This window comes from Nothobranchius furzeri, chromosome 1, assembly GCF_043380555.1.
Source record: "Nothobranchius furzeri strain GRZ-AD chromosome 1, NfurGRZ-RIMD1, whole genome shotgun sequence".
In the NCBI taxonomy this organism is placed as follows: domain Eukaryota; kingdom Metazoa; phylum Chordata; class Actinopteri; order Cyprinodontiformes; family Nothobranchiidae; genus Nothobranchius; species Nothobranchius furzeri.
In genome coordinates, this window is record NC_091741.1 from 63,932,220 (window position 1) to 63,957,974 (window position 25,755).

Genomic DNA, 25,755 nt, shown 5'->3' on the forward strand with positions numbered 1-25,755 from the left:
TTCCGTCCAAAGGTGAAGGACACTTCAAAATTTTAAAAATAATTTTAATAAACTGATTTTACTGCTATTACAATCATATAATAATCATCATAAATAATCATCATGGTTCAGTATAAATGTATTTAATTACTGACATGACTTATTATTCTTTGGGTTAATAATAATTAATATTTATGATAATCAGTAATGTGTCATCAGGAACCAGAAGGTCATTGACACGTACACCTCATGCAGGACTGAATCCAGAGTAAAAGTTAACTTGCTCTCACATGTCTTTGCTCCATAACAAAAAGCTTTCTGATGCTGAGAGGGCGTGTTCTGAGGTTTTGTTAAAACTAAAATCTCAGCAGCTCGAGTTCAGTTCTTGAACCAAACAGAGGATGAGGGACGGTCGCCTGAATGCTCACTAAGCTGTTCTGTCGTGCCGATAGAATTGCTTCGAATAAACGCACCTGTAACCAGCTGACGCAAAACTCCTTCAGAGTTATTGATTTTGAGACGCAAATAGTTTCATCAGTCGTTGTGACCCGGAGACATCTCAGGACCGATTTGAGTCGCACTAAGGTCCTTCTACCAACCTCGTGCTCGGAGGACACCGTCTCCACCTGACATCTCGGATCCACAGAGGGTCTCGTGAACTGGGTGAGGTAGGCACTTGCCGACAGATGGTGTCTGTTGCTGTTCTCTCTAAGAAACAATTCAGTTAGCTGCAAAACAATATTTTTTACCCAGAACGCGTTTCTCTCTCTGAAAGAAATCTTCTGAGATATCATCCACACATCCAAACCTCGCATTTCATTTTAGTTTTTCATTCAGACACAGGTAAAGCTTTTAATACCAAGATCAATATCAAGCTGTTACAAATTGTCAGTTAAATTGTCATCTTTAAAATTGTCAGTAATAAATTCTTAACTTTTTAAACCTGACTCTTCTTTGAAATGAAACACACAAATAGTGTATATTTGGTTATTGAATAAGCAAAGATTCCATTAAGTCTTCTGTTTAATAAATAAACTTTTGCTATTAATTTAAATATCTTAAATTAAAAATTAATCTTTGGATTAAATATAGACCAAGCCCGTTGGTGTATGAGCTTCTATTGATTATATTAATATCCTAGATATTTATATATGATAGAAGCTTCAATTGCTAACTTGTTTGATCTTCTTCAGAATCGAACAAAGCTGATAGCAAACAGCGTTAATTTTAGTATGCAGTTTAGCTACAGCTGCTATCCTCCAGCATGGGTGCGTTTAAGATTTGAGAGGTTTTGTCTTTTTTCCTCTGGTCCTCAAACTGTTTTTACACCCATCACCACTGATTTCTGTTCCAGTTCCCAGCATTATCCAGCTTGTTTTTTTATTTAAAAAAAAGACAAATTGTTTATAAAACACTAAAGGTGATACAACCGATTCGGTTTTCAGAGATCCCTAAGCAGATTACTATTTTATTTAAGTGTGTAGCAACATTAAATCAGCTGTTTTAGTTATGTTGGTATAATTTTTATTGAGTGTAAGGATTTCTCGTGTTTCAGCACCAAGGTCAGCTCCATGTTCCTGATGTTCTGTTCTCAGCATTTGAACCATTGACATAGAAATACAGATTTGAACTCAGCCTTCCAGTTCAGTATTACAGAACATTTTACGTGTCAGCTCTACTTAAAACAATTTGTAACATTGTTATAAACAGTTTCTTAAAACGAATGAAACAAAGACCACAAAGGAAAAAAATTAACAAATTGGAACTTTAAAAATGAAAACCACAGTTAGAATAAGTCCAATGTATTTGTAAAATAAATATCTAACATAACAGATTTTAATATTCAGTACCAACAAGAAGTAACTTTTTGACCTGCAAAGTGTTAAAAAACTTTGTTGACGGCAAATATTCAGAGACGAGCCGAATACGATTATTTAAAGTGGGTTATGACAGATGTGTACAGCGGTGTATCATCAGCATAGCAATAAAACACCATGTTGTCTGATAACAGAGTGGAGCAGGGGTATGTACAGATTGAACAGAAGAGGACTAAGAACTGGTCCATGTGGAACCCCATAAATAACGTGTGCTGTTGCTGAATAGATCCAGAAGATATACAGCAGTCAACAAATCCCCATACCAACTGGAGTTCATGTAGTATGTATTTGACTTTTACTAAATTATTTAATGTTAATGAAGCTCTTTTGATTGTATTAAATTTTAGAAGCACTTTGCTGCGTTGTGTTGACAGTGGTGTGAAACATGCTGTGGCCTTGAGACACCTGTACCTTTAAGAGCTGAGCTCCAGCAGAGCAGCAAGTCCTGCAGGTAATTATTTATGAATATCAGATGTGTGGTAGAGAAACCACCATCATCACGGAAATGCATTAGCTAAAGGACCATCAGCTTTCTTTTCTTTTCACATTTCTATATATCTAAATGCCCTAGATTTATTTCTCAGAACCTTCTGGACCTGAACCAGTTGAAGGCTCATTTCCAGTCCTGTTGTGGGTCATTCAGCTCCAGACCCCTTATTATTATTATTATTATTATTATTATTATTATTATTATTATCAACAATAATAATAAATGTTTCTTGATTATTTTAATTTCTCTGCCTTCAGCGGGATCCTCCTGAACCTCTGACCCAGAGCGGTGTGCCTTGCTCCATGTCTGAGGCAGGGACGACTTCCTGGTCCCAGTGAATAAGCAGAAATATAGAGCAGAGGGGGGAGGAGGAGGGGGAGGGACACGAGCAGTGCATCATGACGAACCGGACCGAGCCTTCCGACCCTCCTGAAGCAGCAGAGGACCTCCGACACGCTGGGAGCGGTTCTGCTTCTCATGTTCATCACGTTTCATCTGATTCCTGAAGCGGCGGGGGGCTCGTGAGGGGAGGGGTGGAGGTTTGTCTACTTCAGTTGTTTCTCCCTCCGGAGGGGAGGGAGGAGGGAGATGGCCGCGGGTGGAGCAGGAATAGGGGACACGGTGGAAGAATGCCGCGCCGAGGTGGAGCGCCTCAGCAGGGAACTGGCAGAGGCCAACCGGGAGAAGGTTCGGGCCGCGGAGTGCGGACTGATGGTTCTGGAGGAGAATCAGAACCTGAAGCAGCAGTACGCGGACCTGGAGGCCGAGCAGGAGGCTCTGAGGCTGCAGCTGGAGCAGCTACAGGAGGTGGGCTCAGCAGCGGTAGGACTCCTTCCTCCTCCAGGCTGATGAGCTGTTCTGGTCTTGGCTCAGTTCTGGTCTGATCTGCTGGTGGAGCTGGTGCTTATGTGGATTTACCTGTGAGTAAGCTCCACCTGCAGGACCAGACACCTCAGACGGGACCAGTTCCAGCTGCTGCTGCTAATCTGGTTTATGTGAGAGGCCAATGTTTATTGGTTACACACACACACACACACACACACACACACACACACACACACACACACACACACACACACACACACACACACACACACACACACACACACACACACACACACACACACACACACACACCATGGATTTATAAATAAAACCAGGATATTTTGAGGCCATCAAATTAAACTGAAATGATTAAATGTCTGAGATTCTGTAGATTTGGACAGAGTGAGTCAATTTACCATCACCAGATAAACCACTGGGACGGCCAGATCCTGGTTCTGGTGGCTAATTATAACATAAATCAGTGTCTCAAGACAATTCCTTATATTTAAAATAATTTAATAGACATTTTGAAGAAGAAGAAAAGATCTTTTCTATAGCGCCTCTCAAGATAAAAATCACGAGGCGCTTCACAAATACAAAAAATGTAAAATATAAAAAAGAATTTAGAAAATGATTAAAAACATACTTAAAATGAGCAAAAAATAGACAATTGTGATTACAAATGTAAAGAGAGAGAGAGTAAATAGATAAGAGGGAAATCAGTGGATCCTGAGGAAGGTGGAATAGGTGGGGAGAGCAGAATAAAGAGAGAGTGGTGAAGAAGGTCATACAAAAGCCAGCTTGAACAAGTGAGTCTTCAGCTGCTTTTTAAAGGAGACCACTGAGTCCACTGATCTCAGGCTCAGGGGGAGAGAGTGCCAGAGTCTGGGGGCCACAGCAGCAAATGATCTGTCACCTTTGGTCTTTAGCCTGGTGCTGCATAACCAGTAGGCTTTGATCACTGGACCTCAGGGACCTGCTGGGGGTGTAGGGACTAAGAAGATCACCAATGTCAGATGTGCTTGTCCATGTAAGGCCCTATAGACCAGAACCAGGATCTTGAAATGAACCCTGAAGTTGACTGGCAACCAGTGAAGCTGGAGGAGAAGCGGGGTGATGTGGGCCATTTTGCAGGTTTCAAATCTTATTAAATATTCAAAATGTAGATATTCCCTTGATCCTGTGTGTTTGTGTCAGAGATATTAATAAATCCTACCTATCCTACCTGTTGCTGATAGCATCCTGAACAGCCTTTCTTCAGAGAAAGAGCTTTTGGTCTTCAAAACTGACGAGCTAACGGCTAGTTCAAATCCATACAAGACCAAATGTATTTGATGATCATTTGCACCACTGAGTACTGCATTCTAGGTCATTTACATAGAATTCTGCTATGTAAATGGTTTTCTGTGGTAATGTACATGGAATTATGTAGTTATTCAAGTGGAATTCTGTGGTTGTGTTCATTTTATTCAGTAGTTATTTACTCATAATTGTTCACATGGAATTCTGAGGTTAGTTACGAGTGTAAATAACCTTGTTTTCTTTTGGAAGACTTAATTCTGGTCCAGTCCACTGCCGCTGTATTTTATAAGGTGAAACAATTTATTGTGCGTTGTCAGAGTTTAAAAAATAAGTGAAATCTAAAAGTTAGAACTTTTTCCGTTACACTCTAGAATCCAAATGCATCAAGCCAATCTATCTGGGTCATACAGGAGGACAGAACACAGATAAAGTAGGGAGAAGAGCAGGTTTAATCAAAACTAGGACCTTATTTCTAAATACTGTTTGATTCCGTATGGCAAGGCTATTTGATTCTAGGCCTGGAGGACCGGTATCCAGCACATTTTAGTTTTAACCCTGCTTCAACACACCTGATTTCAATCAGCAGGTGATTAACAGGCTTCTGCTGAGCCTGATGAGCTTCTGCACAGGTGATTCAACCACTGAATTTAGTGTGTTGGAGCAGAGAAACCAATAAAACATGCTGGACACCGAGGCCCAGAATGGAATAGCCCTGCTGTATGGGATGTTTGCGAACAGTAACTCTACTGGTTTGACTGTAGAGAACACTTCAGTTTCAAATCCGTAAATATTTGATAGGAGGAGCTATTTATATTTGTACTCAGTGGCCTTCAATTCTGCAGATTGTCAGGAAGAGGAAATGGGTCTGACCTTGTATCCGCCCACATCTGTTTTGTGTTTTCTTTGTTATATTATTGTTGTCATTTAATCTGATTGTAAAATGTTTAAAATGTTTTTTTTTCCTAAAACTTCCAGGGACAAATTACAGTAAACCAATAAAAGGAACTTCATAACACACATTTCCCTCTGTGTGTGTGTTTGGAACTTGAACTGTTTTTGAGCACTTAGTCAACTTAGGTGTTCAAAATATAAATCTCTTATTTCAGCCAAATAATTTAAAACATCCAATAAAACACCAAAAGGAACAAAGTAATGAATAATAGAAGATATTTTGACCTGCGGATGTTTTTTTAAACCATGCCTGAGTCGGTTCTGTAACGTGTAACGTCCAGAAAGAGTCAGTTTTCACCTGCAGATTGACCTACATGCCACCAGTCATCTACAGACCTAATTCCACCCTCTAAGGTGCATTTTACATTCTATCTTCCAACAAGCCACAAGATTCTGCAAACCTTGTTGACAGTTGAGGGGGAACAAGATGTCAGCCTATGTTCCCAAACAAAGCCTTCTTTTGATAAGACCGCAGGATCGCTCACTCTTATCTAAGACTGGTTTTTATTCACAGCACAAGATGGATGAACTTTCTAAATTAAATCATATAATGAACAATAAGGGTTGAAGAACAATTGCAATGTTTTGAATAACCTGTGCCTAATTCAATGAAGTTGAAATGAATTTTTATATTACAATGGCACATTTTGATGTGTTGTTGTATGTTTTTCCTCCACCTGACCCAATCCTCATGTGAACCCTCTGATCTCTATGAAGGTAGCGTGACTCGGGCTGCGAATGACCACAGTCACCAATTCTTGTCATGTGTCTATGCCTATGTATGTATGTCTGATCTCAGAATTGTGTGTACTGAAACTCTAATTTCCCTCTGGGATTAATAAAGTATCTTTGAATTTGAATTTGAATTGAATGATCAGTAATGTTTGGTTTAACAAGTGAATCATTATCTACACTCAGACACAATGTTCATAAGATATAAATTAAAGTTAAAGTAATGTCACTGCACATAGATATTTTCTTACCCACAAATCAGAGCATCCTGTATCTGAGAAGGCGTGATGTTCTGAGGGTTGTTTGTTATCACCTCTTAACATGGCACCTCCCGATTGGCCAGGTAAATCATAATATGAGAATATTAAAACAGGATCACTTGCAGAGTGATTCAGCATTCAGTTAGTTTTGAGCAGAACTCCGGACTGGCCACCAGAGGAAACTATAACCATCGCATCGCTTGACAAGCTGTCGACAAGCTAAAAGCTGCCTACAGCTGACACAGCAAAACGGTTCCTTCAGCTATTCAGAAACAGCTGCTCTAGACGCAAACTAGTTCCAACCTGTGTGCCTGGCAACATCTCTGGGGCCTCATTTATCAAGCTTGCTTACGTACAAAACGGGGTCGGAAAACTGCGTAAGCAACTTTCCACGCAAACTTTGGGATTTATGAAAGAAAACATAGCGGAAAAATGCACACAACTTTAAGTTGACTAAGGACCTTGCTTACACACATGTTGGACATGGAGAACACCTGCAGTGCTGCTGCTGAGAAGGATACAATTATGAATTCCTGCAGCATCATCACTTGTACTGCTTCATTTTCACACAGAACAAGACCCCCCACACGCACACACACGCACTCGTACACAGACATGCGCGCACTCTCACACACAAGTGCGCGCGCGCACACACAGCCTGAAGCACAGAATGCGGAATGCAGAATATCAGCAGGGGGACAGATTTGAGACAGAATGTCATGCGTCTGTGACAGTGTGTATCCTGTCACTGTGACCCAACTGATCATGCGCCCTGGCTACTTGAACAGGGGAGATCTCTGTTTGGCTGACTGGTTAGTGCGCGTGACGTGCACCTGGGAGTCTGGGGATCAAATCCCGATTGGACCATCGTTTTTATATCCGCCACAGATCTCTCTGAAGAATTCACAGCATTGACGGCTTCAGGAACGCTGTGCCACTCCGTGGATTTTCTCTTATTTGTTTTGCAAAAGCACTTCCTTTCATTTCTCCACCTCACCCACAAGTACCTCAATTTCTGCTTGTGAAATAGCGCTTCCTTGATCTGCCTTGATCTACGGTCGCCATCGTCATTGGCGGAGCGCTGCAACAGCTGGCTTATGTATGTGCATGAGATCCACAAGGCACTTTGCATTGACTATTTATGGCAGTAAGTGGGCGTGGTGAGGGCGGGATGTGACCAAAATGCAGCTGAGAAATTTTTTAGATAGTTTATGATTTATGAAGCAGAGATTGCGTGCAGCTGTGCGTACTCCATGTTTGATAGATCACAAACCTACTTGGCGTAAGTACTTTTTTTTTGCAGAGCTCAAGTACGGTTTTAGTGAGGATTCTACGCAATGTTTGATAGATGAGACCCTTGGACTGGAGCGTGGGTGCTGCGGTTAATCTACTGAACCTCGGTGCCTAGAGGTCATCCGACCTTCCTGACCTCCGGATTCGCGAAGAGGGTCTCCAAAGAAAGGGTGAGGTAGACACAGCATGATTGCGTCTGATGCCGTTTGATAAGAACCATCTTCATAGTTTAATGCAAACCAAATTCTTTTCACCCCCAGAACTCAGTTCTTCTAGATACAAGGTTCTGATGAACACACACCATTCAATCACCATAATCACATCCCATTCACTTAGATTCATCCACCACAGTAGTCGTAGTTAACTTGTCAGTTTTAATTGTTTAGAAAATAAATTCTTACCTTTTATAAATTGAATTGATACGAAGTGTGTTTAATCCCTGAAAAAGCAAAGAATCCTAGAATCTTCTGATTAAACATTCAAAGACCAATCAGTGATACTCTATATTTATATAGAATGTCCCAGCTTATTGGTCATAAGTAAAGGTAATATATTCAGCTTAAAAGCAACAATATTTAACCCTACAAACGCAATAACAACAGTACGAACTTTATAAATGACGTCTGAACATTTTTAACATAAACTACTGGTTTTAAAGACAACAGTAGAGTAGAACATCTCACTGGGATCTGGACCTAGAATCAATAGGATATTGGTGTTTTAGGTGCCACCTGCGACACCCTGATGGTGGTGTTTTTCATGTGCCCTCAGATGTCTTGTAGGCAGCTTCTGAGGGTGTTTTGGTGCCTTTAGTGATCTTCAGACTTCTCTTCCCACTGGAGCAGTAAATACCTGTTAAATCACTTTCTGTCCATCAGGAACAACCCATCCACTCAATGGAGATGTTCAAACTTAGATGTGTGTTGAACAACTGATCGCATCTGGAGGATTCACCTCATTCTCTCTGGTTCTGCTCAGGCATTCAGCCAGGCGTACTCTACTCAGCGTAAGGTTGCTGAAGATGGAGAAACCAACGAGGAGACTTTGCTCCAGGAGTCCGCCATGAAAGAGGCGTACTACATGGGACGTCTCCTGGAGCTCCAGTCAGAGCTCAAGCACAGCCGGGTCACGACCTCCAACACGCAGGCTCACAATGAACACCTGAGCACACTGCTGCAGGAGCTCAGGGAGGTACAGCGACGTTTTGAACTTGTCCCTGTTTCTCTTTAGTCACAATCTGTTCCATCTTTCATTCATAAGCGTTAGGCTAAGAGTCCTTTGTTGCTTCGTCCGTCTCAGCAGAGCCACCAGGAATCGGACCTGCAGCGCAGCCGGATGCAGGCAGAGCTTAAGGAGTACAAGTTTCGTGAGTCTCGACTTCTCCAGGATTACACAGAGCTGGAGGAGGAGAACATCTCTCTGCAGAAACTGGTCTCAACGTTAAAACAAAATCAGGTACACAGAACACAAACACAGACAGTTTCTATACATTACACCTTTTACAAAGAGATCATCAGCAGCAATAAGTTTCAGCATCCAGCATTCAAACAGCATTTCTGCTAGAAATTCTAGTTTGTGCTTGTTTCTGCTCTTCCTAACATAGTATCTAATATTGCTTTATCAACGCTTTAACTTTGAGTGCCTAGAAACATTTCTTTTAGCTATTTAGTCTTAAGTTAAATCTCAATTTTTATCCTCACTTTGGTCTGTGTTTGGTCCCCAACTTCTCCCAAAGTTCTCTCCACTTTCTGACCCACAGATAGTGAAATTGGTCCCAGATGGGTTCCAGATGTTTGCAGTGACTTTGAGACTAAGTCCAATAAATTAAAAAGATGTTTAAAATTCCAAAAACAGAAGAATCGGACCTGCAACTCTCTCAGGAAACTGAGAACTCTGTAGAACATGTTTGCATGCTCTTCCAAAGCACACGTGTGTTTCCTTCCTCTCAACAGGTTATTCAGTAGTTCTCAATGGGCTTTAGGTTTGAGTGTGAATGGTTGTCCACCTCCTCTTGATGTTATTGACACGTCCAGGTGTAACCTTGCCCTTTCTCAGGAACCAGGGTTAGGGGTAGGTGATCTTAAATGAGACTGCGTAGGTCAGGCATGGTTGGGTATGGGTTAGAGTGCTGAAGGGACATCGCGGCTGTTCTTCCAGGAGTATCAATGAGGTCAGGGGCTGATGTAGGTCCAGATGGTCCAAGGATCTTCTTAGAAATACTCAAATCTGATTCTAAATGGTTCAGTGTTACCCCCAATAGCCTGTAAACCCCAATAGATGCACCATGTCATTAGTTTTTAAATATTATTTATAAAACTAAGTCCACCTGATTACTTAGTGAAAGCCTTACTGGCAGCAGGAACCTGGCTTTTAGTGATTGGTGAAAAAGTGTAGGTTCGTTCCATGTTAAGGTCAGGACTGATCGGATCAAAATGTGAAAAACGTGGTGTATCAGATATTTATGATTTCTACAGTGTTTTATTGTGTTTAAAGTACAGCTAATACTCACCATTCTGCCCGGACCCTGCTTCAGGTGGAGTATGAAGGCCTGAAGCATCAGATCAAGGTCCTAGAGGAGGAGATGGAGCTCCTGAACAGCCAGTTACAGGATGTGCTGCGCCTGAAGGACATGGCAGAAGCTCAGCTGGAGGAGGCTCTCCAGGCCCTGAAGAGCGAGCGCGAGCAGAAGAAACACCTGCGCAGAGAGCTGGTCCACCACCTCAGCATGTGTGATGTTGCGTACACCGGCAGCGCTCATTTGATATTAAGCTCAGCCCCCCCCAGCGGCTCAGCCACCCCGGCTTCTCTGCTCTCACCAAACACAGACGAGCCCAACAGGTGGATATTCTAGATCATATCAAACAGACGTTCATGCGATTCTATGCTAAGAAAGTTCTTCGTTTTCATCTGCCAGGTGTAACGGCCACTCACCGCTGGGGCCTGGAGTAGAGATTGCAGCAGGGCTGGTATCCAGGACTCACAGAGAACTTGGACCAGAGGGCGGGGCTACTGCAGATCTCTTTAGTGAGATAAACACCACAGAGGTTCAGAAGCTCAAGCAGCAGCTGATGACGGTGAGCATAGGTGTCATTTTAACCGGGGACGCCGGGGACATGTCCCCGGCAAAATTTGTGATTGGCAGCTGTGTCCCCCCCACTTTAAAAAATGCCTGCTGATGAGGATTTTTGTTTTACCAGCTCAGATCTTATACCAGGGGTCGGCAACCTGTTCCCATCAAAGAGCCATTATTACCCGTTTCCCACAGTAAAGAAAACACCGCAGCAGCCGCGGTGTTGTGGGCGGGGCCTAGCCTCAGACAGCAGAGAGCTGCTCACAACAGGTGACAGCAGCCAGTACCGGTCGCTTGCATGGGCGTCGCACCCGTGGGGGATTCAACACCCACACTTTTCCAGCTGTTTTGCTCACCTCCACACCAGTCTGGTTTCTTTATGTCGCACACTCACTCTGTTTGCCTCATCTCCTTCTTCACCTCCCGCTTCTGACAGCCAATGTCGGGTTTCCAGGAGAGCAGGAGAGGGACGGACGGAAGAGCTCAACTGAATTCATAATTTTACATCTTGACATTAGCTGTACAAAGTCTGAGTTTGATAACGTGAAGAACAACAATTTGCAGAGGTTTATAACAGGCACGGCGCCAGGTTTTCATTTTTGGGTGGGCCACGGTCATTTTGGACGGACTTAATAAGCAGCGACTTAAGTGAAGCAGGCAGGTCGGGCTAGAAAATTTCATTTAAAAAGACGTCATAAATGTGTTCCCCCGTCATTTTTATTTCTAAAACATGAAATAAAAACTCACAATTTAATTTTCATTCATTTGTCATTAATATGTAGTCTACACCCGTGCGTTAAGTGGACCAACTTCCAGTAAAAGCAAAGCATCCAGCCCACCTCTCCAAATGCGTGAAATGTGCATCAGCCGCTAGTTAGGCGCGCCGCGTGCACCGTCAGCTACGTCAGCCCAGACAAGAGCAGAGCAAATAGAGAAAGAATAGAGGATAATTGTGTCTGGATGTGGATGGAGATTACATTTTACAGCAGCCTGATCATCATTCAAACACTTAAACCATCACCTGTCTTCTAGTCCATGCTATCAGCATTATTTTAATTGGTGTGTGTGTGTGTGTGTGTGTGTGTGTGTGTGTGTGTGTGTGTGTGTGTGTGTGTGTGTGTGTGTGTGTGCGTGTGTGTGTGTGTGTGTGTGTTTTCCACTTCAAACACTGGTCTAACTAACCAGACCAGCGTGTCCAGTAACACATTAATGTTACAATTAAACAGTTTCACTTCATGTAGGCTAGGAACATTTCACCTGCCGTGGCCCGACCGCTTCTGCTCCACATAAACTTTGTGCGTGCAAATGTCTCTACGCATCATGCGTCTCCATATTAGAGACGGGAACAAGCGCTGTTCAGCCAGTTTCATAATTTCATAAAAAGAACATTTTTCCAAGTGACACATCCCTCAGAGAGACCGGGTTTCCAGAACGCTTCAGTGGGAGGAAATCTTATCGCATGGCCGTGGTTCTGCGCTGCGCTGCGAACCCCAGATCTTCAGCTCACTGTCCACCGTGGGTGCTCCGAGCCACGCTGAACACAGTGTCCAGTATAAAGCTCTGATGTTCTGATGGGAATATTTTACCTCCGCGATGTGCGTTAACGATTAAAATGTCAGCTCATCCATGCGCATCAGTGTGCGTCGGGGTAATTCTTTCAAAACAACCAACATCCTTGTGTTTATCCGTCAATATGTGGCAAGGTGGAGAAACGAGGGCCCGGGCGGGATTCGATCCCCAGACTCCCAGGTGAGAGTCAAACACTCTAACCAGTCAGCCAAAGGGACAACTCCTTGGCCAAGTAGCCAGGGCGCATTTTCGGGACACTGTGACAGGACACACACTGCCACACCTGATTATGAAACTTTGGCTGAATAGCGCTTGTTCCTGTCTCCAATGTGGCGACACATCCAGGAGCCTGTCTGAGGAGAAGCCCAGAATCTGACATCCTCGTCAGCTCAGAATGCGCATATGATTACGCACAAGCGTGACGCGTCAACCCGGTCTCACAGTAAGACCGGGTTGGACCTGTTCAGGTTTACACAGACAATCTTTACATTTAGAATTAGCCTACAGATGTAAAATTAATGCAGTAAAATATAAAGCTTTTTATTTAAATATCCATTCATTATTTTACAAGCACAGAGAGCTGCATCAGATGGATGGAAGAGCCGCATGCGGCTCCAGAGCCGCGGATTGCCGACCCCTGTGCTAGCCTACTTTATTGTCCCCAGCAATTTTTAAACCCCACTCAAGTGTATGGTTATTGTCCCCAGCAATTCTGAAAACAAAATGACACCCTTGACGGTGAGACAGCCCTTTGGGTAAAAGCATTATAGAAACACATAAATCAGATGTATTTTCATGAATCTAAATGCATTCGGTTACATTTTAACTGGACAGAATTAGATTACACAAATTTGAATGTAACGAGTCGGTTGAAGCCAACCTCCCAGTGTGGGGGTCACAGCCCTGAACTCTCCGATGACCACTGAGATCTCAAATTTCTACTACTTTTCTTTTTCTTTCATTCCTCTGTGTTTCTTGAGCTTCTTGTGTTTCTTCCTTTGACATTTCTGTTACTCGTGCTTTCTACATCAATACCATTGCCTCTCCTCTTTTAGCTAGGCTAGCAGGGCATGTGATGACTGGTAGGACATCTGTGACTTTGTTCTTAACATTTAACACGGCTCTTCAGGACTTCCATTCTCTGGAGTTACATGGTTGCTGCTGACTTCTTTGTGAGCTCATTGCTATATCCCTGTGGGATCCCAGGGTACTTGTGACTATCCTTAACATCTGCAGTGTTGCCTTCAGGTAGCTCAACCGCTTCAATTTTGATCAATTTATATACAGCAACCACATTTTTCCAGTCTGAATGACCTTCCAAAGCCTTTCCTGAAAATCCTGGTGAGATGGATCAATGAGGTGATGTCTTGCTCATCCCTGGCATACATCTTGATGTCATCCATGGTGGTGGTTGATGACAGCTCCACTCCAGAACCAGTATTCATTGCCACTCTTTGTAATGTTCTGGCTGAGGCAGTTTTGCCCTTTGCAGAATAGTAGAGGGGGCAGGGTTTCTCCTTAAACATGCCACACTTTGCTTTGAATTGGCCTCCAGAGTTGTCGCCCACATTTACATGAAGTTCTTGATGAAAGCTCGTACTGTCCGGTCGAAGAGTACATTCTCATCAGTTCTGACCGTGTTGTTGCTTCAGACTTTAGTTCAGTTGCACAGACTTCTTTGAGTTACTGGATAATGCCCTAGAAGTGGTGCAGTCAAAACAGCCTCTGTCCTATATCTAAGAGAGATTTGTGGAGGGACCATTGCCCCATACATCAACTGTCTATAATAAACACCGTGTTAAAGCATGGACTGGTTCATAAGTGCACTTTGCAAATGGCCACCCTGAGCTCCTCACCATTGGCAAAGAGCATATAAACCTGGGGTATTCACTTCTGGTCCTGGAGGGACCGTTTCAGCGCACTTGATTTCAATAAGCAGGGGTCTCATTTATCAAACATTGCGTAGAATCCTTACTAAAACCGTACTTAAGCTCAGCAAAAAAAAAAAAGTACTTACGCCAAGCAGGTTTGTGATCTATCAAACATGGAGTACGCACAGCTGCACGCAATCTCCGCTTCATAAATCGGAGACTAACGAGAAAGTTTCTCAGCTGCATTTTAGTCACATCCCGCCCTCACCACGCCCACTTACTGCCATAAATAGTCAATGCAAAGTGCCTTGTGGATCTCATGCATATACATAAGCCGGCTGTTGCAGCGCTCCACCAACGATGATGGCGACCGTAGATCAAGGCATATCAAGGATGCGCTACTTCACAGAAGCAGAAATTGAGGTACCTGTGGGTGAGGTGGAGAAATGAAAGGAAGAGCTTTTGCAAAATAAATAAGAGAAAATCCACAGAGTGGCACAGCGTTGCTGAAGCCGTCAATGTTGATTTCTTCAGAGAGATCTGTGGCGGATATAAAAAAAATGATCCAATTGGGATTCAATCCCCTGACTCTCAGGTGAAAGTCACGCGCACTAACCAGTCAGCCAAACAGAGATCTGCCCTTGACAAGTAGCCAAGGCGCATGATTAATCGGGTCACAGTGACAGGACACTCACTGTCACAGACGCATGACATTCTGTCTCAATCTGTCCCCCTGCTGACATTCTGCATTCCGTATTCTGAGCTTTAGGCTGTGTGTGTGTGAGTGTGCGTGCATGTGTGTGTACATGCACGTGTGTGTGCGTGTGGGGGGTCTTGTTCTGTGTGAAAATGAAGCAGTACAAGTGATAATGCTGCAGGATTTCATAATTTTATCCTTCTCAGCAGCAGCACTGCAGGTGCTCTCCATGTCCAACATGTGTGTAAGCAAGGTCCTTAGTCAACTTAAAGTTGTGCACATTTTTCCGCTAAGTTTTCTTTCATAAATCCTAAAGTTTGCGTGGAAAGTTGCTTACGCGGTTTTCCGACCCCGTTTGGTGCGTAAGCAAGCTTGATAAATGAGGCCCCAGGTGATTAACAGGCTTCTGAAGAGCCTGATGAGCTGCTGCACAGGTAATTTAATCACTGAATCAAGTGTGTTGGAAGAAACCACTAAAACGTGCTACATACCAGCTCTCCAGGACTGGATTTGAATAGTCCTGGCATTGACCCTTGGTATACACCACGCTCTGCTTTATGCTCATCCTCTCAGGGCTTGTTTTTTGGGTCTGGTGCTATTCCTTGCTTGTTTAATGAATATTATATAGTAAATACGAGAGAAAATGACTCTAAGATTACAGCATGAATGGGATTTTATTCAAAAAGAGCTTTGGACAGACTTACATGAAATCCTGATGGATCTTCAAAGCTACAGTGGCAAATCGGCAGAACAAGCTAACGTAAAACATTTTTTCATGCCTCTTGACAATGTTCCAACATTTTATAGCTATAAATATATTGTAGAGACAAAAAAATGAAGTAGTTCTCTCGCATTTGTCTAAAACCTCAGCCAATTACACAGCTCAGTCCTGATTGGACCATCTGGTTGTCGTTCTCCATGCTTCCCTGGGTCCTCCACTCATTATGCACTCATGTATATAGCAACAGAACACATGTTTGAGTTTTAAAGCTAGCTTGTTTCACAGATTTGCTATTGCAGCTTCAATATGGGGAAGATGGGGCTTAATCTTGCAGAGCATTAAATGTCAGAAGAAAAATTTTGGATCTTACAGGGAGCTTTTGACGTGATACTAGAAGTGTAGAAATTTCTCTCATCAGAACTCTGACAGCAGCATTCTGGATCAGCTGGAGACTCTATAGAGAAGATTATCAACATCCTGATTACAGAGAATGTCCATGATCAAGTATGGAAGTAATAAATACACCGGCTAGTTTTTGTGCATCACTTTGGGTCAGGATGTTCCAGATTTTATTAACATTGCTCAAATGGAAGAAGGCGGTGCTGTTTTAGAGATAAAGGCTCCTGTTCTATTATTACACCGGGTTTCCTTACACTAGTCCTGTTTTTTGGATAATTGTGATTTGTCATAACCCTGCTGCTTTTAATCAGTTAGTACTTTTTTATTAGAACATATGCTATCATGCAGTGCCTGCTGTGTTCCTAATTATTCCTGCTGCCCCCTTTAGGTTGAATGTGACAATGTAGCACTGATGACCCGCCTCCAGGAGTCTCAGACTCAGCTTCAGCACACTCAAGGAGCCCTGAATGAGCAGCATGAGAAGGCCCGCCGCCTTAGCCAGAAAGTAACGGCTTTCCATCATCTGTATTTGACGAGGAACCAGGAGGCGCAAAGCAGCGCCACCTCTCCAACCTCTGAGACTCTGATGGAGCTGGACAGAGCTGAGGAGAAGGACAGGGTAGAGAATGAAGAGGACAGGAGTGGAGTAGTGAGTAAAAGTCAGGTGTTTTCATACCAAACTCCTGGTCTGGAAATCCTGCAGTGTAAATACCGCGTAGCTGTGACGGAGGTGGTGGAGCTCAAGGCGGAGCTGAAAGCTCTCCGTGAGAAGCTGGCTCAGTGTGGGGAGGAGACAGTCAAAGAAGAGCCAGGAGAGCACACTCAGCTCCAGAAGCTGGAGAGGCAGGTCGTCTCTTTGGAGAAGGTTTGCAAGGAGGAGCAGGAGATGGTAATAGAGGGGTTTCAGACACGTTAAATAAAACAAGAGCTTTTCTGCAAGTTTTTCTCTCCTCTCAGATTTCTAACCTGCAGCTGGAGTTGGAAGCAGCTCAGTCAGCTTCCAGTGAGAGCCGGGGGGCTTTAAACGCAGCCCAGGATGAGCTGGTGACCCTAAGCGAGGAGCTTGCTCAGCTCTACCATCATGTCTGCCTGTGCAACAATGAGACGCCCAACCGCGTCATGCTGGATTACTACAGGTATGATTGTTAAAAGGTCAAAAGAAGCTCCAGATGGTACAGAAGATATCCAAACACCCCAGGAGTTATTATTTATTTACTGGGTAACGGTCTTCAGGCACACCTTAAAGGAAAGCTCTTCTTGAAATGAAACTCACTGTAAAAATTTTGAGTTTGAGTTAAATGAAAAAAGTCAAACTTTGGAACTAAACAAATGAATTGTTTGTCCTACAGACAAGGCAGAGGGCTAAGGGGCCACAGCGCCAGTCTCAAAGCCATGCTGTCAGACAACAGCAAGGTTCTCCTTACACCACGTCTGGCCAGGCGGATGGCTTCTGTCACATCAGCCTCCTCCTCTCCTGGGGAGTCACGGAGCTCCTCAGAGTCTCCATCCAAAGAGCCCCTGTCTAAGGATGTCCAAAAAAATGAAAAGGAGATGAACAAGGAGGTCCTTCAAGTGCCCTGTGAGCTCAGTGTGCCACCCTGCACGCCTCCTTCCTGTTCACCTTGCATCAGTGCCTCATCATCTTCATCATCGTCATCACCACTGGCCCCGGAGCTTCTTGGGGAGCTACGCAAGGAGCCCATGAACATCTACAACCTCAACGCCATCATCAGAGACCAGGTAGAGGACATGCTGTGCTAGGGTTGGCAGAACTCAGCTCTTCTCCCAGATTTCAGTCACTATGTTTTCAGAAACAACCTTTAGCTTGTTCCTCGTTTACCTCTTATCATTTTGTTTTTCTACCCTTCAGTTGGTTTCATGTCCACGTCTTCACATGTTACTTCTTTGTCTATGAAATCATTTTAAAGGCCTCGTTTTTGTCTCCTTCCACCTTGAGATGTTACTTCTGTTTCTTTGACACAAAGATGAAATCCGGTTCTACCTTTTAGCCAGATTCCAGTTCAGATGATTTTCCTCTCATTTGAGTTCCATCTTAACTTATTTCCAAAGCATCATCGCCTCCTTATCCCCCTCATGTTTCTACTCTTATGTCCCAAGGTGAAGTATCTTCAGCGAGCAGTAGACAGGTCCTTACAGCTGTCCAGACAGAGAACGGCAGCCAGGGACATGGTCCCTCTGCTGGACAAAGACAAAGACAGCTGCATGGAGGAGATCATGAAGCTCAAGTCTTTGCTTAGCACCAAGAGAGAGCAGATAGCGACACTTAGACTGGTGTTGAAGGCCAACAAACAGGTGAGAGCACAGAATGTCCATCCTTTTTTCTGTCTATCAATCTATTCTTCCATTCGTCTGTTCATCAATCCGTTCTTCAGTCTGTCCTTCAATCCATCCCACAAACCCTCACCGCAGCAGACTTGTGAGCACCATCCGTAAATCTTGGCCAAAAACAGTAAACATTGATGAAAAACTGATCCCAGTGATCATCATGTTGCTGTTAATGGACTCTAAACATGTCACTGACAACATTTTCATTAGTTTCTTCCCTAAGTTTGTAAAGCTTTGAACACCCTGTAATATAGGACGCCCCTGCTAGTGCCACATGGAAACCCCAGATACTCAGATCTGTAGGTGGTATGAGTGGTCCACATAGTCCTGGGTGGCTGGCTCTAATGCTGCTGCTGAAATACACGAAACTCTCAAAAGCATAAATTACTGTGTTTTCCTGACACTGAAACACAACCAGCACCCCCAAGTGGCTTCCCTAAGGTATAAAATACAAAACATGTTTTTAGAGACCACGCGGGTACGTTGAACGTGTTTAAATTCACTTTTGATCATAAGTCAGCCCCACTTCCTGAGTTCTCAAACTCTGGCTCCAGAAACCCGGCAGCTCCTGTAAACCTTCAGCATGGCTTCCATTCAGTCCAGCATCAACCATCTCAGCTGATCTTTGTTTTCTTAGACAGCAGAAGTGGCTCTAGCCAACCTGAAGAGTAAATATGAGGCAGAGAAATCATTGGTGACTGACACCATGACGAAGCTGAGGAACGAGCTGAAGGCCTTGAAGGAGGATGCTGCCACCTTCTCTTCTCTCAGAGCCTTGTTTGCCACCAGGTCAGTTTTTTACATAGTTTCTGTTTCTTTAGGTTTGGTTTAAGTGTCCCAGAATGACGTAGCACCGTGATGGGGCCTTTGCTTTGACATGCAGAAGTGTTTTCACCTAGATGCTTCATGTGAAACGAGTGTTCTCCTGCCTCCAGGTGTGATGAGTATGTGACACAGCTGGATGAGATGCAGAGACAGCTGGCTGCCGCGGAGGATGAGAAGAAGACTCTGAACTCTCTCCTCCGAATGGCCATCCAACAGAAACTGGCCCTGACCCAGCGCCTGGAGGATCTGGCTTTTGATCAAGAGCAGACCCGCTGTTCTCGGGGGGGCAGGGTGAGCCGTGGGAAGACCAGCACCCCCAAAGTAAGTCCCTCGGCCTCCAGTCTAGCCCCGTCCACTCCAGCTGGTGGTCCTTCTGCTGTCCATCTCACCAGTCCCACATCAAGTCTATTTCATGATCCTTTTTCTCCTACTGGCCTTCCTGCAGTCAGAACAGCTGTTCTAGCCTCAGCGGTCACTTCGCCTACGTCACTCAAACCCCCTTACAGCCCCTCATCACCATCACTACCTGGCCCTCCAGCACCGGAGAGCCCCCCGTCTCTGGAGGCCCCCTCACCGACACCACCCTCCACTCCTCTGAGGCTGGCTCACTCCAAGTGGACCATGGGAGTTCGAACATTTGTAGTCGACTCCCACAATTTCAGTGTCAACATCTCCCCTCGTAGCTCGGGGCTCTCCAGACACTACACCTCAGACACCCATGCTTCACCCCAATGTACCACCAGATACACCCATCCAGGGTCTGCACCCTCTTCCCCCTATCACTCTCCCTTCCTGGGGCTCAGGAACTCTACCTGGAACCCCTCTACCCGACCCCGGCCGCTGTCCAGCATGAGTCGCTCTTCAGTCCTCTATACTGCTTCCTCTTCCTCCCCTTACTCCTCATCCTACTCCCCCGCTCACTCCTACAGCCACTCCTCTGCCTACTATAGTTCATCCCCCACCTTCACCCCCTCCAGCTCCTACCTCAGCCCCGGCCCGTCCGCCTCCTACAGCCACTCCAGCCACTACACGCCCTTGTATCCCAGATACCACAGTCCATACCGGCCTCGGGAATGAACCCTCAGCTACACGCCTTTTACTGGCTTTTTCACTCAGCTCCTTACTAAAACTAGAACTGTAGCTTTCTTCTCCTTGTCTTCTGGGACAGAGGAGGCTCCAAGAGAGAAGGACCTAGTGGTTCCTTGTCTCCCACTTCCTGTTTGCCTTGTGCCTACACCTTGGCCAATCCGTTCTAAATGTTCACTGACTTTGCTCAGGGATTTGATACGTTGAGCACAAGTGGCCCTGCCTTTCTCTTCTTCTACCACTGGTCCAAAGAAGGACAATGATAGACTTTTTAAAGAAAGTTTTTAAAATTTAGGTTCTTCTGGTTGAGACCACGTGTGCATGAAGGGATTAAACATGAAGACATTGAGTAAACATGTATGTTTAAACATGTTTCTTTGTCTGTATTAAATTAAATATTCACCTGGTTTTCAGTGGTGGGGAGTTTATACACCAGCACTACACCAGACACCTTCCAGTATACGATTCCTGTTTGTAAGTTTGGAAGCTTTAGTAGGTCTGATGCAACATCATTGAGAGGTTGTGCCTCTTGTAGACCAGCAAGAAGAGTTTTCTCGACGAGGTGTGAACGGAATCCCAGATTTAGAAGAAGCTGGTATTTAGAGATTAAAAAAAAACCAAATGTAGTCATAGTAAGAGCTACAGCCAACATCTAATGTTCATTACCTCAAACATCTTCACTTAAGCTGTTTTTAAGGGTACAACTGCTCAAACGTGGAAGCACATTTACTATATTTCTGTTCTAACTTCTAACCTGGTTGTTGCCTTAGCTTTAAAAAGTTGTTTCGGATGATAAATCTAACATGTGGTCAAATCAGGAATAGTGAGCTGTGACTTTTGGTCATGGTCCCATCTAAGATGCAGACATTTTGTAGACCAGACTGAGTTCATTGCAGGAACATCATTTAAAGTTTGAAATGTGCAGAGAGTTGGTCTTCACATGACGGAATTGGTTCTTTGATGGCTTTACACAATCACAAGTAAAGTTTGGGTAATTGTTTCACACAATGCTGAGTAGTGGTGATGTCACAACTTTTAAACTGTTAAAAATATTTAAAAACAAGTTCACTTGTTTTTTCAACAAATTTGCAGTGGTCTTGTAAGTGACTGCCTTGTAAGTCGACCTCTGTGGGAAAAAAGCTCTGGCACTCCTGTTTTAGGAACTAGAAGTTAGCCAGAGGAGAGGGGAGCACAACACGACAGGTTTAGGAGTCTTATTTTCTGATATTCAAACATCTCACCTCTGATTGGCTAATAGCAACGTGATGAACACTGACCATTCGCTTTGTAACGTTTATGTTTGATCTGCACAAATAACACAAGCCTGAAGGAGTTCTGCCATGTTGTGGAGTTGCTAATGCTAACGGTTAGCTTCTACTAGCCAAGACATGCTCTGCTCTCTCCTGGACGCTAAATCAACAACAGCCTTCCCCGTTGAGAGCCAAGAGGGTTGAGTCCAATTTTCAGTGTGACATGCATTTGACTGGCTTTTCTAATTTGAGAGCTTCCCCGTCAGTTTTCTATCAGCAGCTGATGCAGGAAACAGGTGTAGAAGATTATTTTCACCTTTAGCCTGCATGCTACATTCAGTGTGACCGATCATATTTCTAATATCATTTATTTCTAAAACTTAAATTCGTAAGTGTTAAAGTCAGACACCTAAATAAAGTTAATTTAGAGGATTTCTTATGCAGATGTTGGTGAACATAAAAATACAGTTTTACATTCTGCAACAGCACCAGGCTGCCCGAGGATGTGCCTGACTAAATCGGCTTTAGTAGTAGGACAAATATCAGCAGATGCAGATGTATAAAAAACGGCAAATATTGGTCTGATATATTGCCAACAAATATAAGTCTACCCCTAGTCTACACTGCGCAATCCTTCCTTTTCCAGTTGAGAACCGTGGATCTGGAATTTGGAGTCACAAATATTCATCCCAGCTACATTACACTGGGCTGTGATTCTTCTCATAGATATCATATAATATATATGATGTCTATGGTAATTCTCCCCAGAATGAGATGCAGCTGTAGCTAGGAGAACCACATCCTTTGTAAAAAATAAAATAATAACACCCTCCAGCAGCACCTTAGCAAGGGTAACGAACTAGTCCATGACTCCATGGTCATGGTGAAAAAACGCCTGGAGATCATGATCTTTTGTTTGTGAGGACCATGTCGTTCCACCTGTAGATCCTGGAGTCTATTGTTTAATCAAGAAGACTAATCCAGAAAGAGTAAACCAGACATCTGAGGTCTGCAGGAGGAAGAGTCCTTTCAGGTCCTATCGCAGTTTGACACTGACAGCTGTTCTCAGTCACCTGTATCCAGATCCTCTCCATGGGCGACTCTTCAGCATCAGGGTGTGACAGGAAGACCACAGTGGATCCTGAACTGGCTCAGATGATGATCCCAGACATTTGCCCATTACTGACGTAAAAGTCTGAAAGGCCTCTGGTTCATCCCCCTGACCTCTGTATTACTACGCTGGTAAAAACTCATTCTTCAGTAGTTTTATTGATCTGTGATTTAGAATTTTTTTTTTTTCAAAACCACTGAAGTGAACTTGTTTCATCTGAAGAGTCACAGATCTGATCAGTTCAGCAGAAGAATGGACGTTAGGCCAGTGGATCTCTGGAGGACTCAAATGATCTTCGTCAACCACAAAAACGTGACCTTGTAGCCTAGCTCTTGTAAAACCCAACACTGTTTCCTGTTGTAACACTAAATGTTTCACTCAACACACAACTGTCAATCCACCGAAACCGTCTTTACACCTGGTGTGTTGTTTTACCTGTAAGGTCTTTCTCTTGATAAAGGACCACATCCTCAGTGTGTTGTGTTTCATTTTCATATCTTTCCTGCTTCAGTTAAGTTTTTAATTAAATCTGACTGAAACAAATTTGGGATTACCTTCTCGGGTCAGGGATCAGGCTCAAACTCAGGTTTAGTTGTCCAAAACAAGATGAATAATGCACAAACGTGAAAAACATTTTAAAAAGAAGATAACATTGTTTCAAGTGTTTTATTCTGTTGTTTCACTTTCATGTTGTCAGCTGTTAAATCATCTGACAGGTCATTCCTGATCCCTGAAGCTTCTATCTTCTAACTGAGGAAACCAGCTCAGTGACCTAGTGGTAGAGTGTCCGCCCTGAGACTGGGAGATCAGGGTTCGATTCCTGGTCGGGTCATACCAAAGACCCAATGCATCCCTGCTTGACACTCAGCATTAAGGGGTTGGATTGGGGGGGTTAAACCACCAAATGGTTCCTGAGCGCGGCCGTGTCTGCAGCTCACCGCTCCCTCAGGGGATGGGTCAAATGCGGAGAACAAATTTCGCACACACATCAGTGTGTGTGACAACTGATGGGACTTTAACTTTAACTGGGCTGATCCTCAGCTGATAGCAACAAACACAGAAAGTTGATGCAAATAGTTGTTCTACTTTAACGAGCACTGCCTCTCCATTCTGGACAACATCTGTCCTGTCAGATCCAGATCAGAGCCTGAGATCAGTGGACTCAGTGGTCTCCTTTAAAAAGCATCTGAAAACTCACTTGTTCAAGCTGGCTTTGGTGTGAGCTTCTTCAACCACTCTCTCTTTATTCTGCTCTCCCCACCTATTCCACCTTCCTCAGAATCCACTGTTTTGCCTCTTTCCTATTCACTCTCTTTCTTAACATTTTTTCTTTTAAATCACAATTGTCTATTTTTTGCTCATTTTAAATATATTTTTAACAATTTTCTAAATTCTTTTTTATATTTTTACATTTTTTTGTATTTTATGAAGCGCCTCATGATTTTTATCTTGAGAGGCGCTATAGAAATGATATTTTCTTCTTCTTGCAGAAACCTTAGAAGTCCAGAGGTAGAAAAATGCTGCAGCTGCTGCTCTGAGAAGCAGAAAAGTTGTCCCTTAAAACAAACGACCACTTGATGTCAGTGTGGGAACATGATTGGTTCTGCATGGAAAGGACATTAGGCAAATTGCATTATTCTTCTTGGTCTTTAATTGGGACTTAGGAGACCTTATAATTATAAACTGGCTGCAGCATTCCTTCCAGATAATAAATGGGGTTGTTTTGTGGTGCTCACACCTGTCCAAGTGAATCATACCAAAACAAAAAATAAAAACATTAAGAGCTTCTCCATAACTTCCCTCATATTGGGTGAAACCATGTCTTTAAAAGAATGAAGGCTATGATACATGATTTATAATCAGTGCATCACATCCCCTCAGAGCAGAGTCTAAGAGGTTCTTCACTCTCAATAGGTTTGCAGAGGCCTCTAGTAGGCTTGTAAGTCGTACTCTCATGTAAAAAGCTCCGGTGAGCCTGTTTCAGCAGAGAATTAAGCTGGAGGAGAAAGTAGCTTCAGATGACAGGATTTGCAGTTTTATTTACTGATATTTGGACATCTTGCCTCTGATTGGCTAACAGCAAAGTGGCTCTACCACTGACTGTTTGCTTTGCATTGTTGATGTTTTATCCACACAAATAACAAGCTTGAGAGTTCTGCTGTGTGGTGGAGTTGCTAACGCTAACAGTTAGCTTCTACTAGCCGAGATGTTCTCTGCTGTTTCCAGGATGCCAAACCAACAACAGCCTTCGAGTCAAGACGGGTGAGTCCATGAGTGTTCAGCGACAGTGTGATGTAGATCGGTCGGGCTTGTTAAAGGCTGCTGCTTTCAGTAAATATCAATGCTGCTTCTCTGCAGTCGGCTCAGAGGTCCAGGGGAGACACCCAGACCCTTCCTATTCCCTGAGACCTTGTCCAGCCCTTCGTGGGGTGGGGGATCCTAGGGTGTTCCCAGAGCAGAGGACATATGTAATCTCTGCTGAGTGGTTGGGATCTTGTAGTGGCTAGGCCAAGATGCTTTCTGATGAAAACCACCTCAGCTGACTTCTTTTGAGGAGAGAATCAGTCAAACTAATCTGATCTCCCCCACCTCACCTCTAAGGCTGAGTAGGGCTACCTTATGGAGGAAGGATCATTTCAGCTGCTTGGATCCAGAATCTGGTTCTTTTGATCTCGATTCAGATCACATGACCACATGTGAGGGTTTAGACAGACCAGTAAATCCAGAGCTTTGGATTTCAGCCCTGATCCTTTTTTACCTCAAATTAACGTCTTCGAACAGAGGACAAAGTCCGGATCCATCAGTCCATCTCTCAGGAACATGAACCCAAGATACCAGAACTCCACCTAGAGGGGTATGGTTAACCCCACTGCCTCATGAGGAGGCCTTCTCCAGCTCCATGAAACCCATGAGGACTGGAGAAGCAAAGACACAGGCCTGTGTACTAGTGTCTGTTCTAGTTTACACCAGCTGGAGAAAAGCCTAAAAGCCCAAGTTTAGTAGAACTGATGGAATGTTCCTTCATGTTGAAGAGGTCACGATCTTCTCTGAGTTCAGGAGGATAAACTGATACTTATAAAGAAAAGAAAATATCAAAGAAG

At 43.8% G+C, this 25,755-nt stretch overlaps 1 protein-coding gene across 5 annotated transcripts; it reads left to right on the forward strand.

Annotated features, from left to right (window-relative positions):
* Positions 1 to 2,715: 2,715 nt before the first annotated feature.
* Positions 2,716 to 23,127, forward strand: LOC107381385 (protein bicaudal D homolog 1). 5 transcript variants are annotated; one of them, XM_015953017.3, is made up of 11 exons: positions 2,716 to 3,168; positions 8,688 to 8,900; positions 9,009 to 9,164; positions 10,243 to 10,547; positions 10,624 to 10,783; positions 16,425 to 16,925; positions 16,994 to 17,172; positions 17,386 to 17,776; positions 18,155 to 18,349; positions 19,020 to 19,171; positions 19,318 to 23,127. In XM_015953017.3, the coding sequence occupies exons 1-11, from the start codon at positions 2,935 to 2,937 to the stop codon at positions 20,282 to 20,284; spliced, it is 3,453 nt and encodes a 1,150-aa protein (XP_015808503.3). In that variant the 5' UTR covers positions 2,716 to 2,934; the 3' UTR covers positions 20,285 to 23,127. The 5 variants fall into 5 exon arrangements, with proteins under 5 accessions (XP_015808503.3, XP_054595426.2, XP_015808512.3 ...); XM_054739451.2 differs by having other exon boundaries at positions 16,425 to 16,901; XM_015953026.3 differs by having other exon boundaries at positions 2,717 to 3,168; positions 9,012 to 9,164.
* Positions 23,128 to 25,755: the final 2,628 nt, after the last annotated feature.

Bases quoted from the DNA above. Each gene is read 5' to 3' on its own strand.
- LOC107381385 (XM_015953017.3), top strand. From the start codon at position 2,935: ATGGCCGCGGGTGGAGCAGGAATAGGGGACACGGTGGAAGAATGCCGC. The intron at 17,173-17,385 runs GTATGATTGTTA...TTTGTCCTACAG, and splicing joins GTCATGCTGGATTACTACAG to ACAAGGCAGAGGGCTAAGGG. The intron at 18,350-19,019 runs GTGAGAGCACAG...TTGTTTTCTTAG, and splicing joins TGTTGAAGGCCAACAAACAG to ACAGCAGAAGTGGCTCTAGC.